General features: G+C 40.3%; 1 protein-coding gene across 1 annotated transcript; it reads left to right on the forward strand.

Moving 5' to 3' along the window:
- The first annotated feature begins 236 nt into the window (after nt 1-236).
- CFAP36 (cilia and flagella associated protein 36) lies at nt 237-20,090 on the forward strand. The gene is made up of 10 exons (XM_050894466.1): nt 237-351; nt 5,465-5,529; nt 6,454-6,555; nt 7,464-7,578; nt 8,573-8,660; nt 9,626-9,677; nt 11,583-11,709; nt 16,687-16,856; nt 17,318-17,473; nt 19,066-20,090. The coding sequence occupies exons 1-10, from the start codon at nt 237-239 to the stop codon at nt 19,150-19,152; spliced, it is 1,077 nt and encodes a 358-aa protein (XP_050750423.1). The 3' UTR covers nt 19,153-20,090.
- The last annotated feature ends 286 nt before the right edge of the window (nt 20,091-20,376 follow it).

A 20,376-nucleotide genomic window follows, 5' to 3' on the forward strand; every position in this document is an offset into this window, starting at 1 on the left:
GTAATCGCCGGGCCTCCACCGGCCCGGCCTCCGCCGCAGCGGACGGGACGGGACGGGACAGGACGAGACGGGACCGGACGGGACGCACGCGTGCGCGCGCGGCGCTGGGCCCACGTGAGACGCGCGCGTGCGCCCCCACCCCGTGACGCCGGTTGCTATAGCGACGGGCAGGCGCTCTAACAGCCGCCGCGCCCGCGCCGTTCGCCGTCCCTCCGGCGGCGGCCCCGGCCCCGGCCATGGCGGCAGAGGAGGAGGGCGACGTGGAGTGGGTGGTGGACACCATTGCCGGGTTCCTGCGGGGACCCGCCTGGTCCATCCCCATCCTGGAGTTCATGGAGCAGAAGTGCGAGGGTGAGCGGCGGGGTGGGGCAGGGCCGGGCCGGGCCGGGGCGGCCTTCCCGCGGCCCCGCGGCGGGGAGGCGCGGGTCCCCCAAACGCGACAGCGCTGGGGCGGGCCGCTGCCCTCAGGCCGCGTTGGGAGCTGCTTCCCTCCCTCCCTCCCTCCCTCCCCCGCCTCAGCCCACCGCCGCCCTGCCGGGGGGACGGGACGGGGCTGGTGGGCACAGGCAGGCAGGCTCCCGGGGCGGGGGGACGCGCCAGGCCCCGCCACGTCCGCGGCCCTGGCACCTCACCGCCGCTGCCGGCACCGGTCAGGGCTGTCCCTGCGCGGCAGCGGGACCAACCCCCGTGGTTTTGTGCGGGCAACGGGCGTTTGGCACATGAGGCCGGTGTTCGCGACGGTCCCCGCAGGCGCCGTTCGAGAGTGATCCCCGCTGAAGGCTTTGCATAGCCATAGTCTGCGCTTTCCCGCCGTTTTTAGGGAGGGTGTGCCTCGCCCTCGGAAAGTCGGTCTCCCCTGAGCAAGCCATTTGTCAGGATGTGGCAATTTGCATTCATTAGCTCGCACAGGGGATTATGGCATGAGCTTACAGTATGACACCCAAGCAAGTTCTTCGTTCTGCCGCGCGTAATACCCTGACGTGGGTAGAAAGCAGTTGGAGGCCTTTAATACTTTTCCACGGCTAGATGTTTTTCCTTAGGAAATGGGACAGTACAATTAAAATCGCTGTCTGGCCAGTGGGACAGAAGAATAGAAGGCCCAAAGTTAAACTCATGCAATTTTGTGAACGTTGGCAGTTAAGGGATGAGAAACCATAAATTAGTACTTCTCAAAAAAATGATAGCACTAAAAAGTCAATGGTTATCAGTTACGTTTTCTAGGTGGTCCTGTGCGTGACCTTCCTAGCTCGGAAGCAACTCTGGTTAATCTTCCTTTTCTTCCTCAAGAAGGAACTGAGGGAATCATGGAATAATTTGGGGCACAGCCTGGGTAAACTGGAAGTACAGGCAGTGAGAGGGGGGACTGGGATAGACCTGTAGCTCCATGTAAAGGTGCCTGAGGAGACCTGTATAGGTGTACATATGTAGTGAGGAAAGGAGGAAATAGACTTTCTGCAGTAGAGACTTGGCTAAATTAGTTCTGCTTACTTACAGAACAAATTTTCTGCTGCCATAGAACACCTAGATCCTTATGGTAGCAAAATAATTACAATTCGGGCAAGTCTGAAAGCATTGCCTAAGTCCTTTAGAAAAAAGTAAGCTTTCTTTTGTGATCATTGAAAAAAAAGCATGTTTGAGAACGTGATGGCCCGTGATCCTATCCAGCCTGCAGACATTCACACATGATAAGTATTAAAGCATGCTGCTGTAGACTAATTTAGGATAACTTTCTACGGCTGCTATGAATAAAATCTGTTCCTTTAGTATCACCTGACAAGGATGTAGGATTCATTAATAATTGTAACTTTAAAATACTGAAGTCATGAAACTAAGGCTTCCGAATACATTTTATTTCTAGGGACTTACTAACATCAAGCTCAAAGTAGAACGGTTCTTACTATTAAAGTATTCTATGTGCTTGTGCTTACTCTTTCCTCCCCTCCATCCTGCTGTGGGCTCCAGAACAGCTTCTGTAATGGTTGGCCTCAGTGGGGGCCAGCCGTGTCTTTTGTGGTGCAGTCATTCTTGTTAGGGTCCATTAAGGATTTTTATTTCATATTCAGTGAAACAGACGCACCTCTGATTCAGAACACAGTTTCTAAACAAGTTGCTTCTCAGTTATCCTGAATCGTTTCTACCCTTCCCAAGCTTTGCATGAGGCAAGATCATTGTGAGTACGTACACCTTTCCCTAGCATACTGGGAAATGAGAAAGGTAAAGCTGCTAGACTCTTTACAGCTGGAAAGCAATAGAGGAATCTAGAAGTTTTCTCTTGGGAAGTCTGCCTAAACTTGAGGTTGGTCAAGCATTTTCATTATCATGCAAAGGGTCTAGGTTTAGGAATTGGGGGAATTAATTATCCCTCTCTGGAGCGATGATCTCTCTTTAGAAGGTTGAGGGGAATTTACTAGCAGTAAGAAGATTTATGGAACCTCTGTAAATTTCCATGTAGTGTGAGGCAGGCTTATACAATGGTCGCTTCCTGCCAGTTTGTTTCTACATAAGAAATTGGAGGAACAAAGTAGAGAAATCACTTGCAGTAAATGATCTTCCAAGGTACCATTTGTGCTACAGAGTGCTGTTGGACAACTCTCAGAAGCTATTGAGAAAAAAGGCGGCTAAAGAAGTGTTACTGCAATGCTAGGGTTGCTAAGAAGCACAGTTAAAGAAATTTGAGGTTTTAGTTGCAGATATCTGTGCTATTTGCTTTTCCTTTCTATAAATGTACTGTGCCGATTCCATTGCTGTTTTTTTTACTGAGATATTTTGCCAGGACAGAATTGTTTTCATTCTTAAGACATTTAGTCTTTGGGCTGAACAAGCAAATTAGCAACATTTTGATTAACTGACAATAATTTGTGATTCCTCAAAAACAGAATTTGAGTTTTGGTAATTGGTATGTAAGGAATTTATTTTGGAACTGTAGTTACTTAGGCCAAGTCCTTGCACTTCAACTTATAAACGATCCTAATGGTTTTCTGTCTGTTGATAATTGTTTGCTTTCTCTCTCTCTCCCTCTTTCCGAGGACTTGATTAATTTCTCATGGCTTGATTAATTTCCTTTTATGTGGCTGTGAAACTGAAGTTAAATCCGTGGGTATGTATTTAAGGCGAGAGGGCTTTTCAGTTTTATTCAGATGTTCCAAGGTATTAATTGAAACATCATTTGGACATAGATAAGCTTGATAATAGTTCTGAGCACCAGAAGACAAAGACAAGGTACAAAAGGAATAAACAGATACTGTTGCCTGTGACTCCCTTCCCTCCCAGCACAGAGCCGCCTCACCAGTCAGTGAAGACTGGGGGAGAAAGAGAAGAGTTCCCTCAGGTTTGCTTACCAGCTCTTGTCTGCAAGGTCAAATGAGTCAGTGGCTCAGTCTAGCAGGGAGAACTCAAACATGACTTAACGCTCATCCCGTTTGAGGGGTCCTAGCAAAGATTTGCAGTTTTAACAGGAAAATGGTGAGTTTGTCTCCCAGGATATCTGGGTCCCCTGGCTTATCTCGATACGATGGTTCTTCAGATCTTTGTTCCTGTTGGGTGACCAAAGACTCTGTGCCAAAATCTTAAGGAAAATAATGACTGCATGATTTAGGAGCCCTGACTCAAGAAAATCCAAGGTCTCCATTCAAAGTACTCCTTAACGCCACTTAACTCAGAGGAGATGCTGACTGCAGCTTGCTTTACTTGGCACTTCATCCTCTTTTTGTTCAGAGCCTGAAAACAGAGAACAGTTTGTGCAGGCTTTCCACTCCGCTTTCCATGTTGTCCTGCAGCTGTGGAAGGAGGAGGAGGAGGACTTGGAAGCATCCCCTTGGCAGTGTGAGGCTACCTGTTGGCATGGACACTGAGTGAGGAGTGACATCCCTGTGTCACCCCTCCTTCGGGTGAAGGAACAGCAGGAGGTAGAAGGGAACAGAGAAACAAAGACAAAGGTTGGGGTGTGCAAGAGCTGTAAGGGAGATCCCCCAGAGGGGAGGAGATGCAGGAGACAATAGAGGCAGTTAAGTGTCTTCACCCTCTTGGGTTTGGTAATATGGTGGTCACTGTAGGAGCTGAATTTGTTTAGAGTAAGATTTATAGTTCTTTTTCTACCACTTGAATTTATTCCTAGATATTTTTAAAGCTTTTATTTTCTTTTTTTTTTAAATCCCTTCATTAAAAAAAATTCCCTTGTGCAAAAATGAAACAAAAGCAAATGTTGGTTTTCCAGATTATGCCATTTAAAAAGCAAGTTTCCCTTGCTTATTTAGAGGGCCTGAACTTTTCGATTAGATTTCTATCATTACATTGCTGTAAGTTGTTAGAAAGTGATGCAAGTACTTTCTGTTTAGGAACAGCCATCTTGCATCACGCCTTATCAAGGTTCAGAGTGACATTGCCTCAGGGCTGTCACAGCTGGGAAACGATGCTTTCTAAAAGTCACTCTAAATTTGTGTGAAAGTTGTACTAATTCTATGCGCATCAGTACCATCTTCCATCAGAGATGTCATATATATATGAAGAATAAATCACACTCGTTCACCACTTTAAGCAGAATTCCCATTCTTCAAATGACTTCAAAGCGTGCACATGGGAAGTGAATTGTCCAATATATAGTGGCTAATCTTGAAGGGGATTGAGGAAGTCTTATTTCTAAGCCTCTGCTTTAATTACTAGGTTTTACATTACCTCTGTTCATTGTTGACATGAAAAAAATGTAAATTAAAAAACCCCAAACCCTCGTTTTCAGTTTCTCTTATTTTCTGCTTCTTCCATCTGTTCTGCAGCGTAGAGATCATTAGCTTGATATTTCCAGTCAAGAGTTCTTAATACGAAGTTATATGAATATGATTAATATGGCCTATACTATACAGATGCCCATTTTATTTAAATCAGGATAGACAGAATTAAAAAATAACTTACTTGCAGCAGATTTCCTCTTTGGGGTTATCTGTTTTTATGCAGGCAGGGTCTCATTTTCCTGCATCACCTTTGCTTCTCGCTAAATGAATGGCATTTTAAAAACTTGGTTTAAGTCATTAATACATCCTCCACATAAATATATGTAGAGAGAGAGAGAAGTTTCCTGCTTTATGTATGTTATCTGCCATCTTAGAACAACCTTGCACAAGTTCATATGGTAGTTCTTGTACTAAATCTTACTTTTTAGTGTACGTATCTGCTGAATCCTGAACTTGCTTAGAAATCTGCTTCTATTATGAAGCTACGTTTTCCCGGTATTAAATTATGAAATTTAATTACATTAAATTACCAAAAATACGTGCTTAGCCTGAATGTGTGGAAAAATACATTATTATTATCAATCATGGCCTATATTTTCATATGATTAAATATATTACCTTGTAAAGGTTAATCTTTCTCTTTAAGGCATAAGTTAATTTGTGGTGTGTACACTAACTCCAAAATGTGTGTGTGGTTTGTTTTTGTTTCCCCCCCCCCCCCCCCCCCCCCCCCCTCCCAGTTTTTGATGATGAAGAAGAAAGCAAGTTGTCTTATACAGAGATTTATCAGGAGTACCAAGCTCTGGTGAGCATTATTCACTGTTTGTGGTAGATTTCTAAGAAATATAATTTAAAATGTTAAAGTAGTATTTAGATGAACTTCTAATTGTGTTATCCTTGTTATTTAGAATTTTCTAATATTGCCTAAGTGTTATTTAGAAATCCTTTGAGTCATAGTTGTTTCATGCATTTTTATGCTTAAACACCAGATACGTAGAAAAGAAACTTTAACACAGTTGTATCTCGTATGCTGTTAAATATTTTTCATTAAAATTAATATATCCGCTACCTAAAATACTGTACTTACAAGCTTGATAATGTTCATATTTTCTGTCGAATTAAAATGACAAACAGCGTGATGTCTGAGAACATGTATAACTTGTATTTTGTTCACTAATGAGTCTGGTAAATCTTCTGAATTAACTTTCAATTATCAGAAAAAACTACAGGAGATTTTTGGAGCATGCTTAAAATACCTATAAAGCAATGCACACAGATTTCTAAAATATTTTTTTTGGTAGCAAGGCTTGGTAATAATTGATGTTAAAAAGCATCAATTGAATAAATACAGACCAACATCCATTTTTGCTCTGACCCTGAAGGGTTTCAGGCACACAGACTGGCAAAAAGCCTTTTATCTACAGGGCAAAAAATGATGAGGAATACTAGTCAGGAGTCTGGGGAAGAGGTAGAGAAGTGAGATTCTTGGAAATTGGAGAAGCTAAATTAAGTAGTAATCAAATTTAGTAATAAAAATGCTTATTTTGAACAGTTCATGAAAGTAAATAAAGCCTGACATATCAGAAAAATCAGTTATACTATTGCAATGATTTTCCTTTGTGTTTAAAAAAATACAGTATCAGCAGCAAAGAATATACAACTATAAAAAAAAATTCATAAGATTCTTAGGGGAAAAACCTCTTAAAGTAAGGCTTATACTTTCTTACAGGTTGAAAAATTATTAGAAGACTATCTTAAAGAAGTTGGAATTAACGAAGAGAAATTTCAAGAAGCTTTTTCATCTCCTCTTGCAAAGACGCACACTTCACAGGTAAATTTTCCTTTGTTTAGGAATATATAGATTTAATTTTTAGCTTTATATTTTCACTAATATAGCAGGGTAGAGATGAAACTTTGAAAAGTTTTCTTGTTAAAACTGTAATTTCCTAAAAAATAATATGTTTGTTCATACTATGAACTTTGACCAGAAAAACATGCATCTTGAAAATGACGACAGATATTTGTGTGGTGTCAGACGCCTTTTGAGATTCATCTTCTATGCTTTGTATTTTCTAAAACAAACCTCTAAGCTTAGGGTGTTTCTGCCACATTTATTTGCATATTTGTCAGCTTCATGTTTGTCTTCAGTCCCTTTACAGTAGCAGACAAACTTAAAGATTAAAACAATAGACATATTCCATAAAATAAAAGATGTTTTCCTCTGATTTTATAATAAAACAGTAAAATCTGGAAGACAGACATTGGCCCTGAGAAGACAAGGCATGGTTATACAGCCCTTCACCTGCTCAAAGATATCTTTCAGAATTGTCTTGGGTATATTGGGCAGAGGAGTGGGAGCTTCTGCTGCCACTTTAAATTCGGCTGCTTTGATGTTTCTTCTCCTAGATGTGTAACAAGCTTCTTCAGAGCACACATTCCTCATTTGTTGTATTTGTTCAGGGAGTCAAACAAATTGCAGTTTTAAACTTACACAGGGAAACCCTCCGGGCTTTGTGATAATATTATTGTAGACATGTTGATCTAAAGACATAAACCATCAAATTCTTTTCTTGACTACTAGCTCAACTTGTATGGCTGGAAAAATAGACAGATAGGAGAATTAAATATAATTATTAAAAACATGCTCCACAGAACTTAAATCTTAATATAATTTCAAGCAGACTGAGATGGTTATGATTTCTCTAGGGTTTTTAATTTTGTGCATCTTCCCTCCCGCAGGCCATTTTGCAAACAGTGTTGGCAGCAGAAGATTTTAGACTATTTAAAAAAATGATGGTACAGAAAAATATTGAAATGCAATTGCAAGCTATTAGAATCATTAAAGAAAGAAATGGTAAGAAGTGGTAAATGTGGGGTTTCACTTCTCTTCATCTTTTTAGTGTTCTTTTGATGACTATGTAATCCATTCATAAATGAGTATAGAATAGTGGTTCAGTTCAAGTTAATGGAAAACATTCAGTTGATTTTACTGGGACTGGGATTTCGATACTTAGTCCTTGGCTTGTATTCTCAGTGACAGCTGTCTATATTCCTTTTTAAATTAACAGATTTTTCAGTTCTGTTTTTCAGTCTAAATTTCTCTGTGAAACTTGACTTAGTTTTTTTGTTAAAGAATTTTGGTGATAATTTTGAGTGTTAAAACAATTACATCAGTTCATCAACAATGACAATATTGATAGTTTGAGTTATGCTACTTGCATAGCAATGATGCTGTACTGTCTGCCATGCTGACCTTGCAGTTCGCACTGTACAGTTGCAGATGAAAAAATCCATATAGAAAGCAGAAGTTATGACCTTCATCATGCTAAAACATAGATGCTTTTAAAGAAGAGAAAATAATTTACACCCAACTCTGCTGCTCTGTTGATGTTTCTGAAAGGATTTTCATCTACCCGCTCCTTTCTTGCATGTCTTTAGTTTTACCATTTTGTTTTTTCTTCTTACTGCATGCATGTTTTTTCAGAGAATAATTTTTGAATTTCAAGTCTCACATAAGAGCTAAATTTGAAAATGGTTCAGTTAGCCATGGCTGAATTGCAGTCTATAGGAAATGCCATATAGTGGTCAATGCAGAGTATGGCTTATGCTTTACCCTTAGATGTCAAAACTTTCATATTTCAGAAACCTTTGCCTTTTTGCTAGTAGCAACTTCATGCCCAAGGTCTAGAATCTTTTTGGAAACAGTTACAGAGAAGAAGAATTAGATGTGTGTTGGTTTGGTTGTTTTTTTTTCTTTCTCCTCTCTGCCTGAAGGATGATGCCAAATGGAGTACAAAATAATTTTCTTTAGAGTAATGCATAAATTTTGCCATGGTTTTTTTTTACAGGTGTGTTGCCCGACTGTTTGACAGAGGGTTCTGATGTATTCAGTGAAATTGAACAAGAAGAAATGAAAATACTGAGGGAGGTTCTGAGGTAAAAAAAAAAAAAAAAAAAAAAAAAAAAAAAAAAAAGAATCGGTCCTACTTGGTACGTTATTTTGAAATAAAAAAATAAAAGTATGTAGGGCCTAACTCTTCCGGCCTTTTCCAAGGAAACTGCCTTCATCTTACAGATGACATGAATGTTCTTGTCAAAATCCTACCTAAGAGAAAATGAATGGTGCTAGACAGTGGGTGTGATCAGGAATATTTAAAGACTGAGAGAGAACCGCTCCGCCGTGATGAACTGTCTTGGTGATGCATGGAATGATGTGCAACTTGAAAAGCCCCATCATTTCCATTCTTCCCTGAATCTCCAGGTAGACCTAAAGTTAGACCTGGGTTAGATGTCTCTGGACAACAGGAGCACACTAGCTGTAATCCATTCAGGGAACACCCTAATCATTAAAGCCTTGGAAAGGCAAATTCTGCTTTTGCAGTAGGCTTTATTCTTTTCTACAGCTTCCTCCTTAGTTGTGTTCAGTGACTGTTGGCACAATCTAAGAAGATGCGTGAGGACTGATACAACTTCTGTAGATTCTCCTCCACTCCCAGTTCGCATATATATAAACATAATCTTAAACAAATAATAGCAGATTAATCCAGTCAGGTTATATTAAATTATGCTATTTTCCCTCTGTATTCTGGAAATACTTCCCTTCCTGTCTTTAAACGAGCAAATGAAACAAGGGGTGGATAAGCCCTGGAAATTCTTACACAATTATTTTTGCACAGGGAAGGATAGACTGAGGACGGTGGGTTCTGTGTGTTTATCATAATTAATTATTTCTATTAAGAGTGCATTTTCATTTAAGTCATGGAAGTATTTTGGACACTAACAAATTCATATTATCTTGTAATAGTTTTGATAGTCCTCAAATATTTAAGCAGTGCTAAATTTACCTAAAAGTCACTAATACTAAAGAAGTTTTGAGTATTTACTTGTATTTTGTGTTACAGAAAATCTAAGGAAGAATATGAAATAGAGCAAGAAAGAAAGAGGACTGAAGAAGTGAGTATCTTACCTTTCCAGATGAGTTATGTTGATGATTAAGAAATACTCTGATATTCCTGTCCTGGGTGTCAACTGTGTCACTTTAAGGCAATGTGTACCATCCTAAGCAAACAAAAGGTCTGTCAGGAAGGTCATACTGACACTTTTTGAAAGGTCTGTTCTGTTGTTTATGTTTTTCTTGACGGTGTCATTGACACTAGTGTTATACATGATACCATTAACCATCAGCCATTTGGTGGAGCTCATACGATAAGCATATTCCCTCTTCAGTATCTGAATTCTAAAATCCTGGTAACGGATGTCAACCTTTCAGATCCAGGGAACATCTGAATTACTAACATTGTCAAGATCAAAGAGACTTCAAAGTGTAAGCTTCTTAGAGATTACAGCATTCATAATCCTTCAGGAATTTTAAGGATCACTTCATAGACAGTATGGTTTTTCATTAAGTCTGCACAATACTGCCAGAACCTAATCACCAGGAACCAGAAATCCTCTCCAAGTTAGACCATCACTTGGTCTCCATCAGAGTAAACCATGTAGAAAAGTAACTGAACGTCAACGGGGACTGGCTAAATTGCCAGTCATTCAGCAACTGAGAAACAAATTGAAATTGAAATCAGCTACAGTGGAATCATGGCAACAAACCTCCCCTTCACTGGGAAAACATATAAAAATAGCTGGAATTGTAGGCTGTTTCAAAAGGGAGCAGAATTGCTCTTCTATTCTTTTCTGTCACTAGGAAATTGAGCATACTGAATGTGAAAAGAGAGAGCACTGTTTCTTCAGCCTGAACTGACAAAGGAAACCGCCTGGAGACCAAATGTAGCTACTACAGAGGTCGACGCCTTATTTCCAATCCTACTCCCCAATTCGAACCCATGATAGGTGCAGATGATAGCTATGCTATTGAATGCAAGTCCTAAACAGTTGGGATATTCTACCAAATTAAACCTCTCTCCCAGTGTCTGACACTGTAGAAAAGTGGTGATAAAACTCTTCCTTCCCATATTACAATGATAGATTCCATGAAATGAGTCACCTGTTCTACTGGATTTCTTACAAAACAACTGGGAAACTCAAGCTTTGGCTCATTTTAAGAATTCAAGTTGGATTAAGATGCAGGCTTATCCAAATCTTTATAGACCAGCCAGGAATATCAGTATTCTTGATAAACAAGCCAGATTACAGAGGGCCCAGTCAAGTTCACCTGGACAGAGAGGGTGATAGCTATTGTTCAATAATATGTTTTTGTTAGAGAATGTTTTAATACGAAATAATTTAATATTTTGATGAATGCTGGGGGGTTCTGACATGAATTAGATGGTTGATGAACAGCGTAGACATTTTCTGGGCAAATCCCAGCTGGCTTTACTATTTTGAGAGGTGGGTTGTGTTGTCCAGGTTTCCCAGACAAGCGTAGAAGTGAAACAATAGTGTCAGAGATTATCCAGACCTGTTGTTTCCATTCAGCTGATTATTTCTCCATTTCTGTGGTAACTTCGGTATATGTTCTTGGTTCTCTTATTTTTCTGGTGGACAGAGGTCTGCTTGAAAGTCACATGCAAAATGTGGCAAAACCCCCCTACGTTATCTATTTGTAGCTGGGAAACAAAATACCAATTTACCTAATATTCTAAATTCTGATTGTTGATTAGGGAACAGGTTTTGAACTAAAATTAAAAAATGCTGACTTAGGAAGGTTCTTACTGGCTTATAGTCATATTAGTAAAACAAAATGAGTGGTTTGCTTTTGTTCACTTTGACAATGCAGTGTGTAGTGTAAACAACACAATTTTAACTGAAAGTTCTTTCGGGAGCTTTCTTTGTGTTGACAGTTCAATGCCTGAAGTACAGTGCCAGGAAATGTAATGCTTGGTTTTGTTTGTTTTTTAATTTGAGGCACGTGATAAACTTAAATCACCAGATGTTACCTACAGTTTTCCAGGAGATTCAAGAGAAGCCGTAAAAGTTAAGGAATCCACTGAGGGAGCTGATGATTCTGAAGAAACTTCAAAATTTCCATTAGGTAATTTTATGGGAAAGTGCAATGCTGAGTGTGCAATAGGACACTATTTTCAAATTATTGAAGAGTCCATTCATATCAAGAGTTTAAGAACTTGGCTGGATAAGGCTGCAAGCAAGCCATCCTAGCTTTGAAGGTAGCCCTGCTTTGAGCAGGGTATTTGCACTAGGTGGCCTGCAGAAATGCCTTCCAACGTGAGTTGTTTTATTATTCAGTGATAAGTCAGCTCCAATTGGAGGAGAAATACAGGAGTCTAACAGCAATTTTCATCTTTCGGTTTACTGTGCTTATGCCGCCATTACTGTTAAGAACAGTACGTTCCCTGTAAACAACTATGAATCATTTACTTAAAAAGTTATGCTCTCTCTCCCTGTGTGCGGCCATTACAGATTTAATTTATAATTGTACAACATTTCTTGATAGCAATCAAATATTTCTGAAGGAACCAACCTTAAACTGTTAAGATTCATTCAAGCCAAATTGTCAGACCACCAAACTGAATCTTTTTGCCTTTGGTTCAGATTTTTGTTACTCATTTTAATCTTTTCAACTGTACATTTTTGGTTTTGAGTGGGGTTGTGACACTTACCAACTTACAATACCAAGGAGAGCTCTTTTAAGTAGTCTTGAACTTTACCCAAGTTATGTAGTGAAAATTGTCTGAATTGTTTTGTAGATGATTATTTACTGGAGAGCATGACCAAGCCAGTGCTTTTACAGGGAGGAGAAAAAAAGGAATCACTGGTTGTGATGGAGGTGCTCTTGGTATGTTTGTGTTGCAGTGCTGACCTGTTCAGGAAAGCAGAAAAATTCTTAGGTGATAAGAAGCATATATATATATGTGCGTATACATGCACACACACCTATAGGTAGTATGTATATACACACACGTATCTATGTATATAGGTATACATAGGTGATCTTCAAAAACAGGTTGCATCTCAGTGGGATCTGCTCTCTTATGGGTTTGTGGAAAAATTTGTAACTTAATATTCTCGGGTCACTTCCAAGAATATAATTCCAACTTTGGGAAATAATAGTCTGCGCTGTCTGTAGTTACACTTTTCCTGTGTCTCGTACTTGTCTTTGTATGCATTCACACTGGAAGCTTTCATATCACAGACACTTGAGCTGGATACTTTTAGCCTTGGTAGTGCCTTTGGGGCGTACTTGCTCCTTGCTTTTTCATTTGATGGCCATTAACAGATGAAGTGGTTGTAGGACCCTCTGTTCTTTCAAACTGAGTTAGCGTCTTTCACATTAGGAAACTTAAAGAATAAATTGTGTCACTGACCTTTTAAATATCTTTTTTCCCCCCTTTTATCCTTTCTGTCCTTCTGCTGAGGTTTTGTTACATTTATTTGAACTCTTCTTCTCTCCCTTCCACCTTCAGAAGCATGCAGAAGGCCTGCAGGTATACTCGCATTCTTCTCTTCTCCCAGCCTGCTTCTACTCCTTATTTTTGCATAGTTGTGCCACCTTGCAACGGCACCTCTAAGCTATGTCTATCCTGCAGCGGCTGTTTTCCCATTTCAGGAGGAAGGCGCATTCCTAGCAAATACTCTGTCTGCAGGACTTAATCCTGTGCTCGAGAGCCAGGAGATCTTGGAGCTCAGGAGTCAAGACTTCTCGGCACTAAGTGCAGCCCTTCTTCTGTGCTGTCCAAGTGCCTGCTCAGCTGGTGCTGAGCATTCCCATGCTCTTTAAATGCCAAAGGAGAGACAGGTCTACAAAAAGCTTAGCTCCTTGGAAATCTTCTTCTTCCTTGTAGAACTTGCACCTTGTGGCAGCGTAGCTGTCCAGAGGTTACTGAGAAAGTTTGTCACAGCTTATCTTCTGCTATCACCTTTTAGAAAAGTGGTTTTGGGTAGTGGTGGCAAAAATCAAGAAGAATCTGTACTGGGAATCATCTTCTTCCAGACCCCTTTCTCACACAGACCCGAGGACCGGCCTCCAGACCAGTCTGTTACTGCCTGCTTCCAAAACACGGGCTCCCAACTAAAGGTTCGTCTCAGATAATGGGATCGTATCCTCTGCTTGACTTGCTTCCTCTTGGTGCCAGATACAACTCTGGGAATGGAAACAGCAAGAACCTGTCACTAACAGTTTGTGCCCCTCTAGGGTGGCAGAAGAGCTGCTCTTCTCTCACCTCGGTCGGTCCCTGACCCTCACAGCCCACCAGACCTGTGCTCAGATCCTGGCTCCATGTTCTCACTCGTAGCATTGGGTTACCAAGGAACGGGACAGCTCACCTTTCTCGACCCGAGCATGGGGAGGAATCGCCTACCTAGGGAGTATCGGCTGCCTCGGCAACATGGCCCTTGCATCAACCAGTTCTCGGAGTCAGGAAAAGGAAGAACTTTTTTCCTCTGTTTTTCATTCCCCCAGTCTGCCATGCATTCCTCTTCCTTCAGATACGCAGCGTTTTTATTATCTTTTGCTATTTCCCCTTCACCTTGAGACCCAAGATTTTGGTTTGTGGACCCCTTAAAGTTTTCCCCTGTATAGTGAATTCAGATTTAATGGTAGTTGCCTTAATTTTCTTCATTTCACTTTGGTGAGCCTCTTACAAATAGTTTACAGATTAGAGCTTGCAAAACCATTCCTCCTGTACTTTGACCACCCAACTTGTTGCAGTACGGAGAGATCAGAAGGGTGAATTTCCTGGTAAAGGTCATGCTCAACACCTCCGAGCGCAAGTGACCTTTCCAGCATCCTTGGAGAACATTTCCCTTTCCGGGTCCCTGCAGGGCAGCCGCTTCAAAAGTTGCGCTCGTGTTTGCACCAAGCTGCCTGTGTCACGCGGATAAGAAGGACGCAGCATCTGCTGGAGTGGTCCTGGGTGCTTGTATTTTGAGAAGATTCTGAAGTAATTGTCCACGTAGAAAAGAGTGTTGCTTAGTCACCCACAGCGTGAATGTACATATAGACAAGTTCTCAAAGGAAAAAAAATGTTACGTACCAGTAACTGTAATTCTTTGAGATGTGCTGTCTATTTGTACATTCACTATCCACCCTCCTTCCCTTCTCTTCTCAGTATCTTTTCAGGTTCGTGGGTTAAGTGACACTGAGGGTCCTATGATCCCATCCTACAGGTACTGCTAAGACACAAACATCTCCAGCTTGAGTGTTTGCGATACGGACAGCAACAGTGTAAACTTACATACACACAACACATTTCAAAGAACTACTTTCTGGTAAGTAGCTTTCCTTAATCATAATGTTTGTTATAGGGTAGGTATTTGGCATGCAGTGTGTGTTTTTGGGGTTTTTTCCCCTGCTCTTTAATCAGACAACTATAGCGTGAGGATTTTTTTTTCCTAGCAATTTGAACTCTGACCTCTCGCAGAACCTCTAAGAACTTTTATCCATCACAAAAAGATGTTCTTTGGAGCGTCAAGACTTCCAGCAGACATATTTCGGTGAAATGCAAATTCTTCAACGTGACCTTTGTTTTACATTTCTGTCCTGGTTTGTTTTCCATACTTTGAATAACATTTCCTCTCTTTTGCTTTTCTCCCTACCTTTTCACAATTATATACCTTGTAATTTTCTGCGCTAAAGAAAGCAGCAATATTGAAGAGCTAAATGTATATTACTTGCTCTAACTTAAAGAAACAATTGAGTGGTGTTCACCCTGCACTAGCTTCAGTGGAGCTAGCTTTGCCGTCTGTTACTGCGGTCCGTTAGAGACCAAGGAGAGTACTCGTACCTTAATACTCATGCAGGTTATTTCTCAGCATTACAGCAAAAATCCATGGTCCAGCACTGTAGAATTATAATTAGCTACATTCAGTTACTTGTATCAACTCTGATATTATGGATAGGCTCAAACTGACTAAACACAGTAAAATTTGTATTTCACTACCTGTATTCTTGCATCTATATGGATATGTTCAGGCATATTTTAGACAGTCAAAAGCATCTTCATTTTTAGTAAAAGTATAGTAGGAGCAGCAACTTACCTTACTCGGGAGTAGTTGTAGGTCGAGTCAAGAGAAGTCTTAGTGAAGTTCTGAAAACATACCCTGCTCTACAGTCCGGTGACTGGAGAGGCTTTGACTCCGACGTCGGTAACTGTGACGCCATCTCAGACACCACGGAGTTCTGTGGGATGCAAGGCAAAGCTAACCTCGGTACCTGCAGAGATACGAAAGGCACAGCTGGAATCAGTGCAGGGTTACTCTTCTTTGTCAGCACAGCCGGCATTTGTCCAAGAAAAAAGCAAGAAGCGAACAGGGTATTGTGCAGGACTGTTACTGTGCACAAGGTGAGGGACTCGATAGGGAGCAGAAGACGCCAGAAGTTGCCCGAGGCTTGCTTGTGCTGTGGCTGCCCAGAGCCCCCCTGGCACCCACCAGCCAGCCCGCCTGGGGCTCTGAGCCCCGCCAGGGTAGGAACCTGGTGGGTTCCCGCTATATCCCCACGCTGGGGCAAGGTTGGTGCTGAAGAGGAGTAACTGAGCTGTGTCAGTGTCATGCTTTGCACCTCTTGAGCTTCACTTCCCCCCTCTCCCCTACAAGTTCACTTAAATGCAGTATTTTCGGATTCTCTTCTCTGAAGCGGAAAGCTGAACCAGTACACTTGTTACTTAGAGGTGGCTAAAGTGCACCTTGTAAGCTGCCGATTACTGGCTCGGCTTGCCAAGGCAGAAATTGAAAGTACAATCTCAATATGAACTGGCTATTGGAACACTGAATATGAAGTTACATTCCAAGCATTTGACAATTTATAATTCATTGCAGTAGAAGTACTTACGATGTAAAGCATTATTTAATTGCTTTCATAGTGCAAATACAATGTCTACGTGTTTTGAAAGAAAGTTTTATTAATAAAAAGGGGAGAAATGTGATTTTTTTTTTCCCAAGTTTTCCGTTTCATCAGAAGAGACATCTGGATATTGGAAGAAACACTGGTTTATTTTTTATTTGATATATTTCTATTCTTTCTAATTGTTTTCTATGTAAAATTGCTGTTTAGAGGAATCTCGGAAATCTGCAAGGGAAGACTTAAAACCAGTATGCCCATTACAAAAAGGAACAGAAAGCTTACCTCAACCGTCCTGTACCAAAGGGAAAGAAGACATTAAGAAAAGGTCAGCTGGAAAATGTTCAGAAAATGCAGTGCAAAAAGCTGGGATGAAAGGACCTGTAAGTCTAAAACAAACAAGAAAAAACCCCAAACATAGAACTAGAATGCATAAAGACAGGATTGCATTTAGAATATATTTTTAAGACAGGATTACACTTAAATATGTATTTTTCTGTTATTGTAATCAGGTGCGTTTGGGTTGGGTGTGGGTTTGGGTTTTTTTGGTGGTGGTTTTTTTTTTTTTTTTTAAACCAGTATACACACACTGTTTTATGGTATTCACCAGTTTAATTTGCATAAAGTTGAGATCATCACTCTAGTTTTAGAATAGAATTCAGCATTCAGCCTTTGTCCTGTAATAATTTCTTAGTAGACAGCTCTGGGTCAAAACTTCAACTTGGATTTTTTTTTTTCAGCTAGTAATTTTGGAGGCAAATATGATGTAAATGCTTTTATCTCATATAACATGCATATCAAAAATTAATTTCAAAATGTGTATTTTAAAAAAAAAAAATTCCAGAATTTATCAGAACTTGAAAAACAGCAGCTGAAGCAACGAGAGGACTACCTAAAGAAAAAACGAGACATGCTGATGGCTACAAAGAAAGAGTCGAGAAAGAACGTACTGTTACCAACAAACACTGACCAGAAAGAAGAGGAATCATCTCCTAAAGAGGTGAAGGATTCAAACATTTTAATCCTCCTGACCACTTTATAAAGAACACAGATGATTTCAGTGAAAATGATAACGTTGCTGCTGAATATTGTAGCAGGATTAAAAAAAGGGGGGGGGAGTAAAGAGGAAGTATTTTCAAGTTACTGTTTTTGCAGAAGCTTATAGGCCAGAAGTTTTAGTGATTGTTAGCATTATTTTGCCTCTGTATCATCAAATCCTCATGATTCATTTAGGTTTATGAATGGCTAAAACGCTGATTTTCTGCTAATCCGTGACCTACTGTTTGGGTCTCCCTTAAATCTCTGGGATTTTTCTTTTCCCAGCTGAAACGGGAAAAACATTTTTCTTTTTGCAAAGTCTTATTTTACAGAGGCAACAGATTTGCTCTGTTCTTTTGTTCTCTTTTGAGAGTTTTGTGCCTATTTCAAACGAAGAAATCCTTGATTTCTATCCGTCAGCCACTGGAATAGAAGCGCCGTGATGATGATACCTGTTAGAAGGGCGAGGCACTCTGAAGGGTGGACGCTGCTGTCGTCTACCCAGTTGCCTCCGATAGAAAAGACATGAGTCTGTGGGAGGGTTGGAAGCACAGGACAGAATGAGGCCGGCGCGCTGTTGGAAGGGGCACAACCGGCAGTTAGCCCGTTCCTCAAGGTCTCTTTTTGTCCGAAGGCTGCTCTCTGTTCAGACACACGCGTGAAGTTACTTAGTGAATTAACTGATACGTTCCTTGACTTAAAACAAGTGCTAAAAATCACAAAAATCCTTGCACCGTGGGGATGATAGCAAATCTAGTTTGGGAAAAAAGAAGTAAATTCTGTCAGGGAAGGAAAATATGGACATAAGAAAACCCACATTCCTATGACAGGATAAAGTTCTACCAATATAGAGGTCTTTACCAGGAAAAAAAGCCAAACCTTTTTTGTTAATTATTGTTATGGTTAATATGACTTAATGCATTTGCCACAAATAGGTCTGATCTACATTTATATGCAAAGAAGTGCCTGAAAACTCTCAACACAAATGAGGAAACTAGTAGAAGACCTTAAAACCCACACAAAACAATGTAGTAACTGTTACATTTAAAAAAAAAAAAAAGCCATTACTCTTCTTTACAGAGCATGTCCATAAGACCAAGGACCTTCTGTCACCTCAGGTATTTTTCACAGTTGCTGAGCATTTTATTATGCTCAGAACATGCCCAACATACTGTTGATTGGGGAACTTGCAGAACAACTAAGCAGCACCATTTCCAGCTGAGGTTAGTCCTCCCAAACAGATCGGTACAGTGCAGTGGAAAAAAAGCAGACTGATGTAAAGAGCCAGTCATCCGCATCCTGGGATCCCCTTCTCAAGATAACGGAACAAGAGTATTCTTTTAAATCATTCTGGAGAGCGTGTGAGTTTGAAGGAGGGCTGCTGCAGCCTCAGGTTGGCAAGTGATGTTACTTGGCTGCTCCTTGCTAGAGAAACCGCGTGTCGGGTACCTGATCTGGCTCACGCGTTTGGTTAGCAGCTCACGTTCAAAGTCAGGGTACCTACCAGGAAAGCCATGCAGTTTATTGCAGTGGTTTTTTTCACTTTGTTTTTAGGAAATGTCAGAAGAGAAGCAAAGGTTACTACAGAAGAGGAAAATGCTTGCAGAAAAACTAAAAGAAGAAGTTATTAATAAGCGGTAACTTTAAGCAGCTCATTGCAGACCCCAAGAACCTAAGTATGTTTTTAGAATAAATTATGTAATCAATAATGGAATGGATTTGTTTTCCAATATTACACTTAGTTTTATAGAACTTTCAGACAAGCAACTCAGTACTTTGTATATAAATATTTAAAATTATGCTGAAATACACTAAAAACACTTATTTTCCAGCATTCTGGAAACTCATTGACTTTTACTAGAACATGTTCAACAGTGAGGCCATTTAACATCACTGCAGCATACACATTTTCTAAACTACTGGCCTCGGCCACTTGGTATTATATAGAACAAAAGCAGATATTGAGATCTGGGAAAATAATTCCCATGTGAACAGTTCAGAGTTAAAATTTCTAACTTTTTTATTTTTAAAATTATAGAACTTTGTTCCTTTTATTAGAATATTATAAACAAATTACTATTTTTCAGCTGTGCAATGTAATAAAGTCTAATTTCACAAGGAAGTGCAACTATGACCATCTTGTTTTTGAGAAAGATAATGCAGCTTAGAGTCAAGACACTTACATATTAACTCTGGATTACACTGTTTTTCATACTTCTGGGACAGTTTACCAGTCCTTAGGTCTAATTTTGCTACAAACGCAACTTTAGGTAAAAATAATTGCTTTAGTTGCAAAGTAAAAGCTAGGGATGTCACGAGCAATTCAGTTTCAAAGTAGAAATCTTTTAAAATCTTGTTTACTGGTTTGGTTTGGACAGACTGAAAAAGCAGCCGGGAGAGAGGCTATCCTTTGCAGGATGTTCATTCCATAGCTGACTGCAACAGTAACTCACATTAAAAGAAACCACCCGATCAATTCAAGTTTCATGTAACTTTTTATTAAAATAGCATTTATAACTGATACATGTTGGCAGATGTTCTGTTCTTTTCCAAAAAGAGCGGTAGTGGAAGGACCCCAGGCACGGGAACACGGCTGCCCTCAGGCAGCGCCGACCAGGTCAGACTGGGAAACAGCACCTACGGGGGTGACGGCCCCAGCAAAAGCCAGTTAAAAAGAGTGCTGCGTGTCACCTTCGACAGGGATTGGAAATTTTTTTTTTTTTTAAACGGGACATCTAATGCCACTTTACACAGTCTTTTTCTAGTAACTATAAAAATCCATGACATTCTCGGTTTTGCTGTAAAAAACCCCTCATGTTGGTCTGAATGTATTTTTAAAGCTCCTGACAGTACTTCAGGGAAGAG

Source organism: Gymnogyps californianus, chromosome 3, assembly GCF_018139145.2.
Source record: "Gymnogyps californianus isolate 813 chromosome 3, ASM1813914v2, whole genome shotgun sequence".
Lineage (NCBI taxonomy): Eukaryota > Metazoa > Chordata > Aves > Accipitriformes > Cathartidae > Gymnogyps > Gymnogyps californianus.

Coding starts and splice junctions, on each gene's coding strand:
- CFAP36 (XM_050894466.1), top strand. CDS start 237: ATGGCGGCAGAGGAGGAGGGCGACGTGGAGTGGGTGGTGGACACCATT. Junction 5,530..6,453: donor ATCAGGAGTACCAAGCTCTG/GTGAGCATTATT, acceptor ACTTTCTTACAG/GTTGAAAAATTATTAGAAGA. Junction 9,678..11,582: donor AAAGAAAGAGGACTGAAGAA/GTGAGTATCTTA, acceptor TTTTAATTTGAG/GCACGTGATAAACTTAAATC.